The sequence below is a fragment of the Capsella rubella genome, unplaced genomic scaffold (assembly GCF_000375325.1).
Source record: "Capsella rubella cultivar Monte Gargano unplaced genomic scaffold, Caprub1_0 scaffold_2, whole genome shotgun sequence".
In the NCBI taxonomy this organism is placed as follows: domain Eukaryota; kingdom Viridiplantae; phylum Streptophyta; class Magnoliopsida; order Brassicales; family Brassicaceae; genus Capsella; species Capsella rubella.
Window position 1 is genome coordinate 12,188,852 of NW_006238922.1, and position 18,712 is coordinate 12,207,563.

At 36.4% G+C, this 18,712-nt stretch overlaps 6 protein-coding genes across 6 annotated transcripts; 2 read left to right on the forward strand and 4 right to left on the reverse strand.

Moving 5' to 3' along the window:
- Positions 1 to 40: 40 nt before the first annotated feature.
- Positions 41 to 3,000, reverse strand: LOC17896162 (enoyl-CoA hydratase 2, peroxisomal). Its single transcript, XM_006301712.2, has 11 exons — positions 2,871 to 3,000; positions 2,737 to 2,759; positions 2,527 to 2,632; positions 2,368 to 2,438; positions 2,019 to 2,091; positions 1,768 to 1,807; positions 1,418 to 1,490; positions 1,187 to 1,337; positions 964 to 1,034; positions 417 to 590; positions 41 to 309 (listed from the first exon to the last, which is right to left on the reverse strand). The coding sequence occupies exons 1-11, from the start codon at positions 2,928 to 2,930 to the stop codon at positions 222 to 224; spliced, it is 930 nt and encodes a 309-aa protein (XP_006301774.1). The 5' UTR covers positions 2,931 to 3,000; the 3' UTR covers positions 41 to 221.
- A 275-nt stretch (positions 3,001 to 3,275) lies between these two features.
- Positions 3,276 to 6,563, reverse strand: LOC17894634 (L-ascorbate oxidase homolog). The gene is made up of 8 exons (XM_006302048.2): positions 6,265 to 6,563; positions 6,058 to 6,167; positions 5,106 to 5,376; positions 4,871 to 4,970; positions 4,435 to 4,780; positions 3,961 to 4,326; positions 3,788 to 3,866; positions 3,276 to 3,708 (listed from the first exon to the last, which is right to left on the reverse strand). The coding sequence occupies exons 1-8, from the start codon at positions 6,403 to 6,405 to the stop codon at positions 3,496 to 3,498; spliced, it is 1,626 nt and encodes a 541-aa protein (XP_006302110.1). The 5' UTR covers positions 6,406 to 6,563; the 3' UTR covers positions 3,276 to 3,495.
- Positions 6,564 to 9,011: 2,448 nt separating this feature from the next.
- LOC17894173 (cytoplasmic tRNA 2-thiolation protein 1) lies at positions 9,012 to 11,517 on the reverse strand. The gene is made up of 10 exons (XM_023787833.1): positions 11,317 to 11,517; positions 11,069 to 11,183; positions 10,709 to 10,851; positions 10,470 to 10,589; positions 10,255 to 10,367; positions 10,074 to 10,166; positions 9,940 to 9,980; positions 9,678 to 9,744; positions 9,484 to 9,595; positions 9,012 to 9,327 (listed from the first exon to the last, which is right to left on the reverse strand). Exons 1-10 carry the CDS (start codon positions 11,422 to 11,424, stop codon positions 9,163 to 9,165), a joined length of 1,077 nt encoding a protein of 358 aa, XP_023643601.1. The 5' UTR covers positions 11,425 to 11,517; the 3' UTR covers positions 9,012 to 9,162.
- A 605-nt stretch (positions 11,518 to 12,122) lies between these two features.
- LOC17895868 (dehydrin ERD14) lies at positions 12,123 to 13,142 on the reverse strand. The gene is made up of 2 exons (XM_006302792.2): positions 12,772 to 13,142; positions 12,123 to 12,642 (listed from the first exon to the last, which is right to left on the reverse strand). Exons 1-2 carry the CDS (start codon positions 13,042 to 13,044, stop codon positions 12,328 to 12,330), a joined length of 588 nt encoding a protein of 195 aa, XP_006302854.1. The 5' UTR covers positions 13,045 to 13,142; the 3' UTR covers positions 12,123 to 12,327.
- Positions 13,143 to 15,767: 2,625 nt separating this feature from the next.
- Positions 15,768 to 17,626, forward strand: LOC17896484. The gene is made up of 3 exons (XM_006302970.2): positions 15,768 to 15,873; positions 15,963 to 16,168; positions 17,048 to 17,626. Exons 2-3 carry the CDS (start codon positions 16,056 to 16,058, stop codon positions 17,253 to 17,255), a joined length of 321 nt encoding a protein of 106 aa, XP_006303032.1. The 5' UTR covers positions 15,768 to 15,873; positions 15,963 to 16,055; the 3' UTR covers positions 17,256 to 17,626.
- Positions 17,627 to 18,277: 651 nt separating this feature from the next.
- On the forward strand, positions 18,278 to 18,678 carry LOC17895042 (indole-3-acetic acid-induced protein ARG7). Its single transcript, XM_006302930.2, has one exon. The coding sequence runs from the start codon at positions 18,295 to 18,297 to the stop codon at positions 18,676 to 18,678; it is 384 nt and encodes a 127-aa protein (XP_006302992.1). The 5' UTR covers positions 18,278 to 18,294.
- Positions 18,679 to 18,712: the final 34 nt, after the last annotated feature.

Here is an 18,712-nt window from a genome sequence, read left to right on the forward strand (position 1 = left end):
TTTCATCTTAAACACATTTGCATTTTGCGTTTCCACCACATTTAGTAGAACACAAACGATACAATCAACAATTTTCATTCATCGTGACAGACATCAAAGAGGACATATTCAGGAACAAAAACCAGTTCATGTAGCTGTTTGCCTTCTTAAATATTTGTTGCCTTTTGCAACATTATGACACTCCTTACATGGACAATATAACTATATAAGGACCTTAAATTTTAAAGCGACGAAGGTAAGCTGTGTATATCAACATAACCAGATAACACAGTTTTGTTCCTCTCCTTCACTTTCGTCTGATATATAACCCTGCAAATACATGAAAGCTAAGCTCAGGTTTTCATATAACAGTGCCTATGGATGTTCTATGTGATATATCGCCAGTGAACTAAGGTAGAGAGTGAGAAAAATTCTACCTCAAGCCTTCAAGCCACATTTCGGTTACCAGAGTTTCGCCAGGAAAAACAGTCGTGAGGAATCGCCCAGATATGGTTTTGACAGCGGCTGGGTTACCCTTGCAAACACACTTGATGATTGCCTTGATTGCAAAACCCAGTGTGCACAACCCATGCAATATCGGGCGAGGGAATCTTCAATGAAAGAAGTGTCAGCCGTGTGGCAGTAATGTGCGAGTTTTAGAAAGAAAAGAGGAAAAACAATTCAGTGGTGACCACTACCCAGTATCCCAGGTAATGATGCATTGATGCATAAGTCATACAATGAATAATGGAATTTAATCATGTCATCATGTTGAAGTTAAAATAACAAAACTTGATTAAAACAAAAGAGCTTTCGAATACCATCAAAAGAATGGTACAAGTATTGATAGCTCAAACTAATTTATGATGGAACTACCCTCTGAATTATCAAATTAAATCATTGCTACATTAGAAGAAAACAGCGAACTAGGAAAGTATGATAGAGCATGACAATGTCTGAGTAAGCTATAAGTGGTACACTAACCCGGCAAGTTTCGCAACTTCTGGATCTGAATGCAGAGGATTATAATCACCAGATAGCCTATAAAGCAATGCCTGCAAGGAGATATAAACCAGATTGTTAGATAGTGTCAACAAGTTGGCAATCAAAGAAAACATAAACAACTTAGATGAAAGTCCTCAGTACACCTCGATGAAATTAGACTTGGTTTTCTTAAATCTAAACAAGTTTTACATCATTAACTTGCCTGTGATGGTTGGGTGCGCTCTTCGCATACCGTCAAAGGTTGTCTTTGTGGGATTTTTACAGCTAAACCCTGGTTACTTGGATAATTTTTATAAGAAAATGGTTGAGATGAATTTGAGAAACCGCCAGCACCTCTTAGAAATACTGTCGTCCTGCAGAGAAAGTCCCCAATTAGTACATAAGTTTCCAAGCCAAAATTTCTCAGAATAAGTAATAGCAGAGACCTTCTTACCTATTCATGCATAACAGTGCCCCAGACCCTTGCTCATAACTTCTGGTTTCTAGTTCAAGGATAGCTGCTTTACCTGAAAGATTGTCATGAGAGAGAACAAATAAGATCCATTTAAAATTTCTTGAATGTTCCAATGCCAATGATGGATGCATGACAGGAAAAGACCAATTATTTCACTTCCTGTTAAGCTAGGGATAGTATAGTTAAATTTTTGGAGTTCAAATATTAGAACCCTATTTATATATAGCAACTTCCTTAAAGTTAATTAAGCCTACTTTTTAATTCTCTTTAGTAGTTAGTTTTCTGCTACAACATGGTGTCACACAAAACAACACAGTAGTGACAAGTACCTTTATCTTGCAATCCAGCAAGGCTTACTTTGTTAATTAACTGCATCAACATAAACAAGATCAATTCAGAATAACTGAAGCAAAGGCCACTTCGTAGATAGAAGAAGAAGCCAATCAGAAAGTTCATAAAGCTATGATTGTCCAAGGTTCTCTAAATCGTTACTCCAGTATGAATGTATAATTCTTCTGTGAAAAATCCTACAGTCAAAACAAAAATGCATATAGGTATTATACACCTAAAAGCTACTTACTGATGCCTTTGAAGGTAATGGCTTGTATATTTCTATGTACTGCTGTCCATGCAACAAGAGACTAGGGTCATATCTGCAGACAAGATAAAAGAACATCATGATGTCAGTTTCGTCCTTAATCACATCTTCTATGTCTTCAATTATGATGGGGATTGATACAGTTTTGATATTGTGAAACAGTTGGGATTAAACTTCAATAAGCCAATTGCATTAGAGGAACTTCTGAACTCGAAACAAATCCAGTTTACGACAAAGAGGCAAGATTAGTTGACCAGGTGAGTTAAGGGTCTTTGGAGCTATCACAATTACAACATCAATAAATATAAAGATTACAGCACACTGTGCTTACTTAAAACCCGGCAAATCCAGTCCCTTTGTCAAAGATCCAAGCGTGAATAGTGAAGCAAAAGTTGGTAAGACCTATGTTTTAAAGCAAGAATAAACATAGATTACTCAAAAAAGCATAGAAACAATCACAACTAAATCCAGATCAATCATTTTGAGATACCGGGATAAAATCCTGGCCATCTCTGTGATACACAAACTTGAGCTCATCCGAATCAACAGCATCTTGGCCACAAGCACCAATTCCCAAAGCATAGATTGCAACATCTCTATTTACACAAAGTAAAACCAAACCAATAAAAATTAATTTCCATTTTTCTTCATTTACACATAAACACAAGTAGAGAGAAATACGAAGAGAGAAGAGACGAACCTTTCGTTGTAGGTGTATCGCGTCTGTGAGGACAAAACAAAAAACGCGATCAAATAGAGTGAGTTCACCGGCAAATTTCGTCTCGATCACGGAGATATCTGATAGGGAGAAGAAGGAATGAAACGAAAGCAAACCTCGGGAAGCTTGTGGGCGAGAAGGAGATCGGAATTGAATTCAGAATCGCTGGTCGCCATCGCCGATCAGGATCAGAGCTCAGCCTCCGTGTCCGTGTCCAGCCGACTTTTTCTCCTTTCTGTGTTCAATGTTACTCGTTTAGATAAGTCGTTTGCTCTAAACGACGTCGGCTTTTGCATTATTGAAAATTCAAATCCCAATAAGATAAAAGTCTTTTTATTATTTTTTAAATTCAATATCACATAATTAAGTCCGGTCGTAATTATGAACATGCGGGACAGTCTCCGTTGGGAAGTCTCAGATTATAATTTCAACGAAGTAGGTTCAACCTACAAATTTGATACGGTTTTATGCACTTTTGAAGTTGTGTGTTTTGGAATTGTTAGTTGAAAATCCATATTATATGAAACTGTAACATGAATTATAGAATTATATATTTGAATAAAGTTTGGCTCCACATGAAAAGAAAGAATATAAGAATGAGACCTCGAGCTGAGATCATTACAAACTGATGATATACGAATAGTACCATAAACTCTTTTTCATTCATTACCAAAATGAAGAATAAATAAAACAAGAAATCGCTCTATCTCTCTCATATCTCTCTCTCTATCTAACCACCACTCAAAGCGGTCTGGTGCGGCGGCCACTAGCCCTACCGCAGAGAAGAGCGTTCCTTGGGACTGGGTATTCATCTCTGAGAGAAGTTGAGGGTGTGTAGACACGTAAATATAACTGTTGTCCTAAATATTGCCTCGCCCAGAACTCAGATCTTAGGTTCCACATTCCTACGTTGTCGAGTGCTATTAGTATAGCCGTCCATGAGCTTGGATACACCTGTAGATGAATGTTAATTAAACGGTGCACATTTGACAAAAACATGATTAGATTATGGGTTTTGTATGCCAATAAACACCTGAACGGTGCAGCGTGCGACTGCATCACGTAGATTGTATTCGTTCCTACTGGCTGGACTCCATTGCCCACCGTCCATTCTGTGTATCAGAAGTACCATCGTTAGTCAAAATCGAACAAGATCATGATATGATTCAATATTTCTCTTACTATCAGTTAAAGAATGACACTTACCCAACAACCCAGAAAGAGTAACCATCAAGATGCCAGCTCTGGACAATGTCCTCAGAGTTCTCGAAAATAATCTCCACAAAGGTTCTGTAATCAACTTGCATAACTGATGTGTCGAGGTATATTCCTCCACCAGTGGGTTGGTACTGTATGCTTCCAGTCCTGTAAACACCGTCTATCTTGAAATAGTCCGCGAGCTTCAGAGGAGTGTCTGCTGGTTTGAATGACACACTGTTCACAGCGTATCGTTGCTTCCCATCGACCTGACCAGCAGAGCTAGCAAGTCTGATCGTTCTTGTGGTGTTTATCATACCGTAATGGTATGATCCTTGTGGATTCGGCCTTGGTCCACTCGCTGTAAGGTTAGTCCTATAAGACGCAAAAACAAAACTTTAGCCACAAGCAGCCATATCCAACTATACCACAGAAATGAAACTCCTAAAAGAAGCTTTTTATGTGTGTTTAAAGGAACAGTACCTGATGGCTCGAGCCTGGTTTAAGGACCAGTCGATCTGAATAGTAGGTCCACCAGGAATAGGTCCAGAAACAGCACCAGCGGAGTTACTGTAACGGAGAACACCAGTGGTAGTGAGGACATTGGAGGTAAACCGAGAAGAAACGACCACGTAATAATCTTTTGGAGGCTGGTCCGCAGTTACAAGGACAGAGTAAGATTGGCCAACGTGAACATCAAGCGAAGAGAAAGTAGTCTGAAGAGTGTGTGTTCCTTCGACTTCAACAACTTTCATCTTGTGATCTTGAATGCGGAAGTTGAGAGAGTCTTGTAATCCGACATTGGATATTCTCAGCCTGTATGTCTTACCTGAGGAATAATAAGAAGAAGAACTCACATCATCAGTAAACTGAATGTAATGACTTATCAGAATCATGAAGAAGAGAAAGGTGCAAAAACCTTGTTCAACATTGAGAGTGGCACCACTTGAACGACCATTGATGAGGATACCATCTGGTAAAGGAAGCTTCTTACCATTATCAAGCTGTGCCCTCAAATCCTACACAAAACGAATTTAAACACAAAGTTAGTTACTCTGCTTCACTCTGTTTCAAGCGTATGCATCTTGTATATATAATAATAAACACTTGTACGTTGATTCAATGAAGTTAATGCACATAGTTCTGACAATTACCGTATGGTTTGATTTGTACCAGTCTCCGATGAGGACGGTGGTATCTCCGGCGGGATCAGGGAAAGGGACGGGGATTCTAGGACGGCTGAGAATACGGATACCTCCAAATCCACCGGCGGCTTTGTGGAAACCGAGAGAAGGGAAGTAGTAGAAACTACCGATCTGATCCTTCATCTGAAGCATGTAAGTGTAGTTCTTCCCCGGGGGGATTGGGCATGTCGTTCCATAAACACCATCGACGAACGAGTTCCTCCTCTGCTGAACTCCATTCCTATGTTATTTTTCAAAATATATTTATAATTAACCCCGAAACTATCATGAATTATTAATATTAGTCCCTAAAATGCTACAAAAATCAATTTTACCCCAAAACTATTATAAATGGTAAACCTATCCACTTAAGGTTGCTACAGCGAAGATAAAAAAAGTTCGATTCAAATGTAGGATACAGCTAATAATTTGGTAAGGGTGGGGCCCATTTTCCCACATGTAAATTATGTAGTCACTATTCGTATTAAATAGCCATGCATAGATGAAAAAAAAAGAACGAATATAAGAATTAAGAACAGTGACTAATCAATTAATCATGTAATTGTAGTATAGTACTGTAATGGAATTGAATTTAACCGTAATCATCCAACTAATTAACTCGTGTTGTGGGTAAATTAATTACTACGTGGACCGAGTCCGAACTCCGACACAAGGTGTGGCCAAAACCAAATCTCCCGTACTTTGGTTTTTTTTTAAGCACGTTTTATTTTTACATCACTATTATTAAAAAGAAAAGAAAAACTATTACACGAGAAAAGAAAAAATAACTAGAACGCCTGCTTAGCCTCTATCGACAACGACAAAATTCAATAGTAAAAAGCTGTCTGAGTAAAGAATTAAAACTTAAAAAAATTTGTAGATTAAGAAAGAGTGATTTGAGATTAGAGAATAATAAAATTACCATGAAAGGAGGAAAGGTTCGTCGAGGCTATTGTAGACGTTGATGATGATATTGTCATTAGTAACGGAGTGAATGTCCGGTCCCGGAAACTGCCCGTTGATCAATATACCCTAGACCGGAAAACGTAACGAGATCCACAGAGAAATTTTAGAAAACCGGATCTGTAGTAAACCAAAACTAAACCAAGTGATAGAAGTAAGTAGTTACCTGTTGACGAACGCCGAGTGGGTAGATATCGCCGTAAGTAATGTTCCACTCAAAGAACCTGTAAGGATCCTCGGCCGTGACGGCGAAGAGAAGGGAAAGCCCGATGAGTAATGCGGCGGCGAATGAGGCATTGGCCGCCATGTTTCTTGTATATAGAGAAAAACCGGTTAAAGAAGAAAGGTATTTTCTGGAGTGACCTTTACATTCAGATTTGAAGTGTAGTAGAGTTTGTGTAGAGAGCAGAGTCGGCACGTATTATAAGAGAGAAGAAGGAGAGGTTTTGAGACAGTAGAGAGAGATAGAGATAGAGAGAGAGAGAGGAAACGAATATAAAGAGACAAAGGTCAGTGTCGGTGGCTGGACCCACGAGCGACTCTGTGGTCACTTTGGAAATCTGTATTTGTATTTTATCTCCCCCCCCCCACAATCCACATGGCTTTTGCAACTTGTTTTCCCCATTTTTTATTGCGTGTGTTATTACATTTTTTTAACATAATTATAAAAAAGTAGTACAATTAGTAAAATAGTACAATTTTACTATTTCATATATCAATATAGATAGACAACCGTATATAAAATATTTGTAAAAAAGAAACAATTACAAATAAACATATTTACACATAAACAAATATACTTATATAGACCAGAAAATATCTATACACGTACAATTATACGTATATATAAATCGCTGTTATGGATGATATTCTGTACATCGACACACAAATGTACATAAAGATAGCTGGACGTATCAAAATTTATTTGAAAAATATTTGAAATTATTAAAAAATGCATATCAAATTATAGAGAAAAAAATATAGATTTTTATGTAATTGAAATTTTATAGAAAACAAATATATTTTAATGAATATTTTAGTTATTAGATTTAAAAGAGTTTTTAATAGTATCCAAATAGTAAAAATATATTAGTTTGCTAATAATGAATAGTGAATATTCTACTTCTACAGTTATGTTTCAAAAATGTACTAAAAATCCAATTAATCCTTTTATTTTTCAGAAGTAATTTTAATTAAAACTACAAACAAATGTTTATTATTAGTGGTGAGGTAAAACTTTATTATATATTGGATTTTTGTACTTTTGAAAACCGTTAGTGTTGGTAATTGAGTACCGAATGTTATGGAAGAGAAAAAATATGTGGTAATTATGCGCGCACACACACACAATTAGGACGGGCGATTTATTTTGTTGTCTTGTGTAATAAAACGTTTCACTCTAAACTGTGGGCAATCTTCAATGAGATTTCTGTGGACATGGTGAAAACATTTTTAAACGGTTTGTATTATCGAGTTTTGAGGTCTTTCTGACTTTTGTAATCTGTTTTTAGTCAAAATGTCACATGTGCATTAAAGAAGAACCCAAAAGATAAGAAGGTCTTCCAATTATTGAACTCGAGACAGGAATACATATATCCTTGTGTAATTTATTATCTGGAGTATTAAATTTGTAGTAATTGTAAAACTAATATCGGACCACCTAATCCAGTAAACTCCCTAGATCTAAATATTTTGACGTATATATTAGTATGAAACTTCGAAACGAAGAAAAAAAAAAGAATTGGCTATCAAAAGTAATTTATATGCCTTTATAAATCGAATAAAGGAATAATACATTGTTTTATTTAGGTTATTGTATAATAATACATGTCCTTTAGAGTTGCTATAAGGATGAAGAAAGGGACCCCTCTCTGGTTGTAAGAATCAAAACTCGTTTGGAAAGCTCAATTCAATTTCGTTTGGCATTTTCGAATGGATCTCAACTTCTAGGCAGAAGCATTACTTCAGTGGTAATTCTCAATTCTTGGCTTTTACTACGCCTACTACTACATATGGCAAAAACAAAGAAAAATACTTATCGTACAAGGTTCCAAAAAGCTAAGTAATCAGATAAAAGAAATAACCTTACGTGTAGTTATCAAAAAAGTACTAATACTTGACATGCGTTTACATTCCCGGGTTTATCGCCTCTCACTACTCTCATACTTTTCTTCTTTGTTGTTGGGATGAGTCATTAGCGCTTTAATAAAAACGAACTCTCCAAAAATTAAGGTAAAGTGAATGAGAAAAATAACATTTAACTACTAAATTAGAAAATATGCGACAGGAAGATTATTTATATAATTGGGGAAGGAAGCGACGCGTCAGAGCAATTTGAAAATGGGCGTAGGGGGGGTCCATAGCATGTTAAATTATGGAATAAAGTTTGATCTAGATAGGCCTGTATAAGCTGACAACACTTCCAAAAGATAAAGAATAATACCAAAAGAGATACAAAAACGCGTACGGTGACTGTAAATGTAATAACGACACATGGATTAGGTGTTCCATGTGTGGACAACAACATTCGAATCCATTGGTTCGAACCAAGTACAATGGAACATTGCATTGTTTGGATTTGTTCTTATTTTTAGTTGTTGCGTACCCACATTTTGTGCAGCCACCACCACATTTTAGAGTAAGTTAGTTATGAAAAACTTCGAAACAAGACTTGTAGTCATCAGGACATTAAAAGGCTATTACTTCGTCTATTTGTTGAAAAAGAAAACTAAACAGATTAAGCGATGGTTTCAATTTCAAATAAATGTGACTTATTACTCATGATGACCAGGTTGACTTCAAATAGGTTTAGGTTTGTTCAGCTAGTGGTGGTTGAGGTCATTGATGGCTTAATAATGCTGGTTCAAGAATCACTTACCAGGATTCCAGAACCAGAGAACCAGCTGCAAAAACTTCTGTGCCATAGAGGCAAAAACCAAAACTTTTTTGTCAGACAAGTCAATACAACAATGGGTTTAAGTTTAACAACAATGGAGTATTTCTTTACAGAACTAGTTTGGGTATTGTTATAGCCTCATTAGCTTCGTTTTTTCTCTCTCTCTGTTTAGAAATCCAGAGATCCACATTGCTTGCTCTCTATGGATTTTGCAGTAGATCTAGCCTTTGTGTGCTTGTTATCACCATTTACGCTTCCTCTTGGTCTTCCAATGCCCATCTTAGGCAAACCACGGTTTAATCCCTCCAACAGAACACAAGCTTTGCACCATTTCTGCATCATTGTACAAGATCATTCATTGAAAAAGTAAAACAAGCATATTTTATTATCTCCAAGGGCACAACGTATTATGGTTCGTTAGTTCTAATGCAAAATATAACTTGATGTATAAGAAAGAGAGAGAGCAGTCTTCGTTTTGCAAAGTCTCACCTGGCTAGAGATATACCCGCATCGCTCACATGTCCCTTGCTCAGGCATTTTTGTGGTTGTCGAAATTCTAAAGTCTTCACCGGATTTAATGATATCCAGAATGGCTCTTGGCCTGAAATTTATATAACATAAGTTGGATATTTACTACCTCATTTGGATATGACAGATATCACCAGCAAAAGTTGAAAAAAAACCTTAGTCTTTCCAAGTCTTTGATGAACTCACGGGCAAAACCACGATAAGCATTAGGAGAATATATGCCTGCAATCACAATAAATGAATCAATTGTAATATATTTGACCGATTACACATTCAGATTGTAGTGAAACCGTTAACTAAAGGAAGCACTTGAAAAGCTCGTTTTGCTAATGCTCTGCGCAATCTCAGATAATATCAAACAACAGAGATAAAAAAAAAAAAAAAAACATTACATAGCTTTGAAAATGCACAACTCACATTCGGTGGAGAAGTAGTCCAGCTTCTTGAAATAAGCATACGTGTAGCTATGTTAAGGTCTCACGATATCTTCTGTTGACAGTTAAAAAACAAAATTTGGGAAAGTAAACAAAGAATTTAATAGCAAAGGATATATGACAATCTCCTTTTCGTATGTATATTTGAAAGGTTTGCATCTTGGAATTGGACCATCTTCACCTGTAGTGATTGATGTGCACCGACTCAATCTACGATAACCAAGATAGGAATCAAATCAAGTGAGCGACACCATATTTTAGCCAAGAAAAAGTATTCACTATAAACAAATATATTTACCTAGCAATATCCCCTCGGAGTATGTTTAAGAGAACTGTTTCGGCTATATCATCTGCATTATGTCCAGTGACTAGCTTATCTACTTTCAATAATGTAGCTCCTCGATCAAGTGCCTTCAAGAAATCAATAAGAGATATAATTATAAAATAGAAGATGATTGGTGTGAAGAACTTTTGATCAAAGAGGGAATGCTATGAAGAAAAATTTATCCTCACCTGTCGACGGAATACACCACAAAAGGTGCAATTGTTTTTCAGACCGATTATCTTTACAATCTCGTCCATTGTCCATCCATACAGATCTTTGTATGAAACAATCTGAAGAGGCAAACCATACTGGGCAGAAAGAAAAAATCCTTGAGATAGACTAATCGGCATAAAAGATCTTTTAGAGACTCTCTTATGTTCCACAAGCAATCATAGCATAAAATTCATGAACAAATTCAAAAGCTTACTTGAACTTCGTTCCTTTTAACGGTCTCGAGCGAATCATCACGATAACCAGTTATACCTTCATCAATAGACAAGAGAAAAAGATCCAGCCCGTAGTTGTGACGTCTGTTTAGTTCTGATAATACATATGCCAGCACTGTCGAATCTGCACCAAAACCAACTTTTGAGTTACTGATAAAACAAGGAAGATCTCCACGGGACAACACTATTGTATATAATAACTATGGTGTTCGAATCAAAGAAACATAAACAGCTGGAGAACCATTATAACCGAGAACATCAAACTAAAACAGAGTGATTTGTAAACATTCAAAGGTTTGAACTTTATAGAGCAGAATCCATTAGAGTGTATAAGACATAACCTTTTCCTCCGGAGGCACCTATAGCCACTCGCTCACCGGAGTTGAATAAACGATTTTGAACAATGACTTGGTGAATCTCTTCCTCAAAAACCTCATAGAAGCACTCTCTGCATATCTTTAAAAAATTTCTCAAGATCATTGCTCATGCAGGAACACGCAAGAGATTGGAAACCTAAGATATTAGCCAACGACCCAGCTGGATGGTGTATTGGATTGATACCCGGTTCAGAACCAAATTCAAAATTTACCTGTTGAAGGGTTTTGGGTCGTTTGAGAACGGGTCGTCTCTTGTTACAGATGCAGCAGAGACGAGACCCTCCTGCTTTCTTGCTTTTTGCTTCGCCTGCCTCCATCATCAACGGTGAAGGATACTCTGATAGTCTGATGATAACAAGTCGCCGGCGAGTGTTGCTCGAACCGGGAAAGAAACAACCTAACTCGGAGTGATATGCATGGAACGACGACGTTTGATTTAGGTGTCTGAATTGTTTTAGTCATTAATAAGCCTATTGGGCTTTTTTACCCATCATCAGAAACCCACTTACAAAATTGTGATATTATTACAGAACCCACAATGATAAACACTGAAGACATTGTTAACTAAAGGATGTCGTCGTCTACTCGTCTGGATTGATCTAATCAAAACTAGCACAGTAGAGATTTAGGATACGTCAATGATCTAAAGACAGAATAACAGAAATATTCGAGATTGTCCATTTGTATTCGTTTTGCGTTAGTGTGTCGACCACAATGACATTGTATCAATCACCTAAGTCATGATCGTGTGACGAGTCATGTTTCATGTTTCTTCTATACCAACGTATTAAATTTCCTAAATTCGAACTTGGATGTAGTCAAGCTGGGGTCATGTATACGACGACAATGAGCAATCGTTGAAGATAAGAAACCTAAAATTTTATATCCTTTTTGCCTAATTGAAAGATCTTACTTGGGCAGCTACACATTCTTTATCAATAATCGAGCAAGCAGAGGATTTAGCATAGCACTCATCTCCAAATATCAAATGAGAAAAATAATTCACACAATTAAAAAATACCATGAAACATTTCTTTTGTTTTTTTAAAAAAAACATATACAAGAGAAAGAGAAACATATGAATATTGTAATTAACAAAAAGCCAACAAACTTAAACATCACAAAAGCAAAAGATGATCAATCATCACAATAGGAAAAGAAAAAAAGAAAAGCAAATCAACCATCATTATTCATATTTTTTAATCATAATCTTTTGTTTCTGCTTATTCCTTATCCTTCTTCACTTCCTCTGTGGTGGTCTTGGGGTGGTACCCTGGGAGCTTCTCCTTAATCTTCTCAAGAATACCTTTCTTCTCCACTGGATGTGATTCTTCGACCGGAGGAGGAGTAACCACAGGTGCAGCAGCGACGGCTGAAGCATCCTCAGGCTTCTTACCGTGTCCAGGAAGCTTCTCCTTCAATTTATCCATAAACCCTTTCTTCTCTTCCTCTGTTTTCACCTCTACTTCAGTAGTTGTCTTCTTCTTGTCCTTCTTCTTCTTCCTCTTCTCACCATCTTCACCTTCTTCCTCGCTTGACTGTTAAAAAAAAAAAACACAAACCATTTAGTTAGATAAATCCTTCGATCTAGTTAAAGTTATGATCATCAACGTAATCAGATCTCATAACAATCTAGAATATATAAAATGATCGGATCTAAAACTTACAGAGCTAGAAGAGCTGTCGCTTCTGTGAAGCTTCTCAAGGAGACTAGGCTTCTTCTCCTCTGTTTCCTCGTGTTTAACCTCAGGCGCTGGCTCAGAGATATGAACCTTCTGCTCGAACTCAGAGTCGATCGTCGTCTCTTCGGGTTTGGTTTCGTCCTTCTTCTTACCCAAGAAATCGAAGAGTCCACGATCAGTAACCTCAGTCGATGATGATTCCTCTGTGGCGACCTTTGGCACCTCCTGCTCAGTAACGTTCTTGGTTTCTTCCGCCATAGTTAAGGTAAAAGGAAAGATTTGAGATCGAAACACGGATTCAAAAGTAGTATGTGAGAGTTTTTGAAATTCAAAAGCAGATGAAATGAGAATAGATTGAGATGATTAAGATGAGAGAAGAAACTGCCTTTATATAGTAGTCTTGAGGACTTAGGAAAGGGCTCCAATCCAACGCGGATTTCACGCTCTATTTACACTTTTTTTATAAATTTTTTTATAAAAGTGCACAATTACATTGGATTTGCAAAATGGCCCCCATTTTTGTTCTTAAAGTTATAAATCATTAAAAATAGTATGCTTACGTGATTGGAGGTCATTCTCTAATACATTATCTGATATAGTATATGTTAAATTAATTTAGTGGAACTAGATTTAATGGATTGGAATGACAACTAGATAGATTTGTAAAAAAATAGTGAGAGCTAGGTTACTACATAGCAGTTTTGTTCTCTAGGCTTTTACCATTTTAAATTTTCATATGTTAAGCTTAATAATAACTAATTTTCTGGTTAAATAGTTGTTAATTTGTAGTTGAATGATCGATTAACAAAGTTGAAAGTAATGATATTGAAACTTTAAAAAGTGTAAGGAAACACAGTTGGAACTTGGAAGGACAAACAAAGGAGAATAATATATTGTATTTTGAGTTTTGACAACGCAAAAGAGATAACATTATTGAAATGTCTTAAAGTTTTCAAGGTTTCTTTATGCAAAACATCAGAAATATAGGGACAAATATTGAACATCCCAAAAATGGGATTAAAGTAAAGGAGAAGCGTACTTAAAGACTTAAGAGGCATTTAAGAGGCCGCGTAAAATAAATCAGATAGTTTTGTAACTCTCCGTTGATTAGTAGACACGTGTCAGCCATAGCGAAAGAATGGACGGCGGAGGTGAGTTAGCGGCAAACGAATAGTCAGAAAATGGAAATGAGATCACTCAATTAAAATAGGACACGTGTCAATGTAACGTGCGAAGGTGTCCTTCCGTGGGACCAATGACTGTGTACTGATTGGCGCAAAAGACGTGATGTCGGTTACGAGGGCCCACTGGACTTATTTGACTAATGCCACGCTGGATTTATTTTCTTGTTGGAGAAGGTAATGATGAACTTTTTGATACCCCAATCCCATTTGTAACGTTCCTTTGATTTTTCTTCTTCTTCTTGACTTCTTCTATGCGTTACAGTTACAAACTAACTAAACCAATCAGAACATGGTTCTTTAATTCTTATCACGCTAGGAATCAACAACAACCATTATCAGCTACTATTACCTTTGAAATGTTCGCTTCATCTTTGAAACTGTAAATAATCTTTGGAAAACATTAAACAAAAACTTTTACCAAAAAAAAATCAAATAGGCGAATACAAATATATATACTAAATGCGATTGGCTCAACCGATAACTAGAGGTATTGTTGCTATTGGATATGGATGATTTACGGATAACCGCTAAAATTATTGTTAAAGACTGATCACCGACCAAAACAAACTAAAACCAAAGAGATTAGTATATTTCACAGTCAAACATTTTTATTTGTACTTCTCCATTTTTCGGGAATCTATTGCATATAAATAAACCACCACCTTTCGTAATCTCATTTATGGAATAATGTTATGTATATATTTTCAACGTAAATGGTTATGTTTTGATGCACTTTTTAAAAAGATAAACTTGGACGTAAGATAATGAAATCAGGAGGCGACAAATGAGCATCCGATGACTTGGAAATCTAATGCCAATATGTTAATGTGTCATGTGTTGTGTGGGATATCATTTTTCGACCTAGTATTAGAAAAGTATAAACTGAAAAAATTAATAAAGGACAGATGGTAATCGGGAATTGCATCATGTCTTAAACTCATCAGCCTAAAATAACAATGAACCGTGTTCCATTACAAAGATCGAACACGACGTACGTGCCACATCATTAGTAGTCTCTCTGTTTTCAAAACTAGTATAATTCAACAAGACTTTTCACGAACCGTGACGTACCAACACACATATCAAACAAACCTGCAGTCTCTTTCAATACTAACTTGTTCGTCTTTTTGGTCCTTGTCCATATATACACCGAAGCTCTAACTTATTCTTTGGATAATGCTTTCGGTGATAGCGAAACGACAAATTATATAGCCGACACTTAATAATAATCCACAAACTAAACTATAGTCGTGGTTTGAAAATACTATAATTCGAAAAAGTTTCAGTTTCAGATATCTCAACTTAGATCGGACCAAAATAGGTGCTTAAGTGCTAATGAACATTATTCGTTTGTTCTTCTGTCTATTTCTTCTTTTTTTCTTTTTCACCTCCCGTCTTGTGTTTATGGGCAAGATATTTGCCTTATTGAGGTCAAATCAGGAATATTCAACCAATACTTAATTAACAACACTCCCTTTATTTAGTGGGTCACGAGAATCAATGAAATGCAATGCTATTGCTTTTTTTTTCTTTTCTTTCTTGATGTTGCTATATTCTGTTTATACAATGAATTGTTGCTAATCGTGAGTTGATTTTTTTTTCATATCATTGTATATATAAAATAATTGTAATTCAAGTTTCAACCTTTAGAAAAAGAAAAAAATCGTATAACATTAGTCAACAATTAAGGGCCCAATAAAGTATGATTAAAAAAACAAAAAGCCCAATATCCATGGCATGGGCCTTAAATCAAGATCAGATCTATAACCCGACCCGGTTGTTGATACCGAGAGGAGAGAGTCCACGCAACGTTCGCCGAATTGCCAACGAATCGAACAAACATTCGATGTTCTTTTTTTTGTATGAATGTGAAGTAACATTCGATGTTATTGTCGTCGTCGCTGTAAAATTACTATTCTGGCTGATTTTGGTTTTTCTTTCCTCCATCGTTGGAGTTGTAGAATTCTGATTTATATTATAAGTTTGTGACAGATTTGAGAACCTGCATCTCGTGATTCTCCGAAGCTTCTTTGAGCTTTCCGTGGATTCGGGAAAGTAGAGTAAGGTGGAGATTTGGAGAAGGCGATGATAACGAGATCGAATCTAGCTGAACAGCTGAGGGAATATCAGATTAGATCAAAGCATGATTGGGCCTCCGTTTCTTTCTTCTCTTCCACTTCCAACTTCTCTTCCTCCAGGTTAGACAACTCTCTTTATCAAAGCTGGAGATCTCCGGCTTATGCAATTAATTTTCTTTCTCTTCTGTGATCTGGAGCTGCCGTGCATAGAGTTGCATTAGTCTCGGGGTATTAGATTTAGACTTAGTGATATCTCTCATCAGGGTTTTGACCTATAACATTGGATATGATTGCAGATAGGTACCAGTTCTATGTGAATTCTACACAAGGAACTATAATTTTGATTACAAGTTCGATCGTCGTTGTACCATCTGTATTGTCTGAAGATTTCCCCAAATTGAGTAACATAGGTAGTTTGCACGTTTTTAGAAGGCAATTTCACATCGTAGAGGTTCTGATTTGAGCTTCTTCTTTTTTTTTTTTTGTCTCTCTTGGTGCAATTATATGGTGTGTTTAATTATCATTTCCAGCTTGAAGGTATACTGCTTAGTTGCTCTGTGACTTCAAGGATAACTTTGACAGATGAGAAAGTTGCCTTTGGCATTCAAATAGTCTTCTTTTAAACTAAGATTTTCTATAGGCTTCTTCAGTTTTGATAAACCACTTTTTTCTTTGGGCTACTCAATGGAAAATAGAATCAATCCCCACCAGAACATATAGTTCTTATTTTATTTTTAAACATGAGATTTTGTTAGATATCATCCTACTTCGGCAATTTTCACGTCATGAACTTGAACTAGACATATTGCTCTTTAAGGGGGGTTTGTGATCCGTAGATACATAAAATATCCATGTTCATCTTGGTATACACAGATGTACTATTTTCTTTCTTATCTCTTGGTCATATTGATTCTATTGTTGCATCTTGAAAATGATGATGACATGAACATTTGACTGTGGTAGTACTTATGATATTTGTTCTCTTTTGCTTTGATTCAGGGTCGATGTCGTAGTCTTTGTCATATGGGAACTAGTGATCTTAGCGTTCCTGGTGTTCTCAGCTGTGTCCTTGTATTTCAGGCGGTTGCAACTCACTTTCATCCTGATTTGTGTCGCCTTACTATTGTTCGTCTGTATGAAAATCACAAAGCAAGTGAGACAAGCCAGGAAGAAGAAGCGAAGGATGCTTCTTCCTCTCTCTATGTAAAGATCAAAACCACTGAGCAGTTGCAAACCTTTTACCTTCTCAGGCAACCAAACCTAACTGAGCATTGACCCAATATGCATTGATAAAGATGACAGCGAAGCTCAGACTGACCCTGGGACACATTGCTTTTGTCCTTTGAAGAATCGACTTGACTTGAGATATGAAACCAGGGAATGCAATTTCAGGGCTTAGGTTAGACAAATCAGAACAATAGTGGTTGTAAAGGTTGTTTTCTTGTATAAAGTACTATGGAAGGTTGCATTATTTTTGGTAGGCACGATCACGAAAGATTTTTGTTTTACGCGAGCGTTTTGTGATTAAAGATATCTAGTTTTCCATACATCTATGTTACACTTAAGATGGTGAAACTATTTAGAATTGTTGGCTGTAAAAGTTTTTGAAAAATTGTTTGCAGGATTTTCATGTGAAGTGAAAAATGAAAAGAAACGACGAACACTCATGAAAGTAGAAGAGAGCTCTACAGAGTAAAAAGTAGCAAGCAACTTGGTCTAAACCTCACATGTTTGATGTTTCTATCACCACCTTTGCGTTCTGCAACCACTTTATTACTTTGTTTTAAATATTACATGTTTTGTTATACCATTACTCCGTTCACTAAGTAATTAGATAATTTTAAATTTGGAAACATTGCTTTCCTAAAGTTCATTAATAACCAAAACATGTTAAGCAGGTGTGTTAAAAACTCAACAACAAAAAGTGTGGAAGCAACCAAGAATAATGCAGTTATAAACTAAAAATTATAAAAAGATGTAAAATCTCTAGATATTTGTAGAAGATCAATGCGTACTCCACGAGTGGTCGTGATCCAACAATACGTGGACAGATTTGCTAAAGCAATTAATCAAATTAAACACGAACATACTTTTCCCTCCACACGTACCAAAATCTATTGTTCTTGTACATATTTGCACAATATATAAAGAAGTGAGGCACTTATGGTTGCATAAAGACACACCTTCACAACGAAAATTGCAGAGCTGAGTTAACACACACAGAAAAAAAAAAAAAAACACATTGTATGAAGAAACTATATTCCAAGGGAATAAGACTCTCCGAATTGATGGAGAAATGGAGAAAAAGGAAGAAAGGGTACTTCGCTGTATACACAGAAGAAGGGAAGAGATTCGTTTTGCCATTGGATTATCTGAACCATCCGATGTTACAAGTGCTATTAGAGATGGCTGAGGATGAGTTTGGGACTACCATTGATGGCCCTTTAAAGGTTCCTTGCGATGGAAGTCTAATGGACCACATCATCATGCTTGTGCGGAGAAGTATGTCCGATGAGAATGATGGTGTGGAGAAGTCAGAGGTTTATTCCACGAGCAGCACCTGCAAGGGAGCTCCAATCTCTTCTCTTTTACCTCTCTTTCGTGGACCGAACCAGTCACTAGTTTCCTAACAATGTGAATGTATGTAGTTGTAATTTTTAAAGA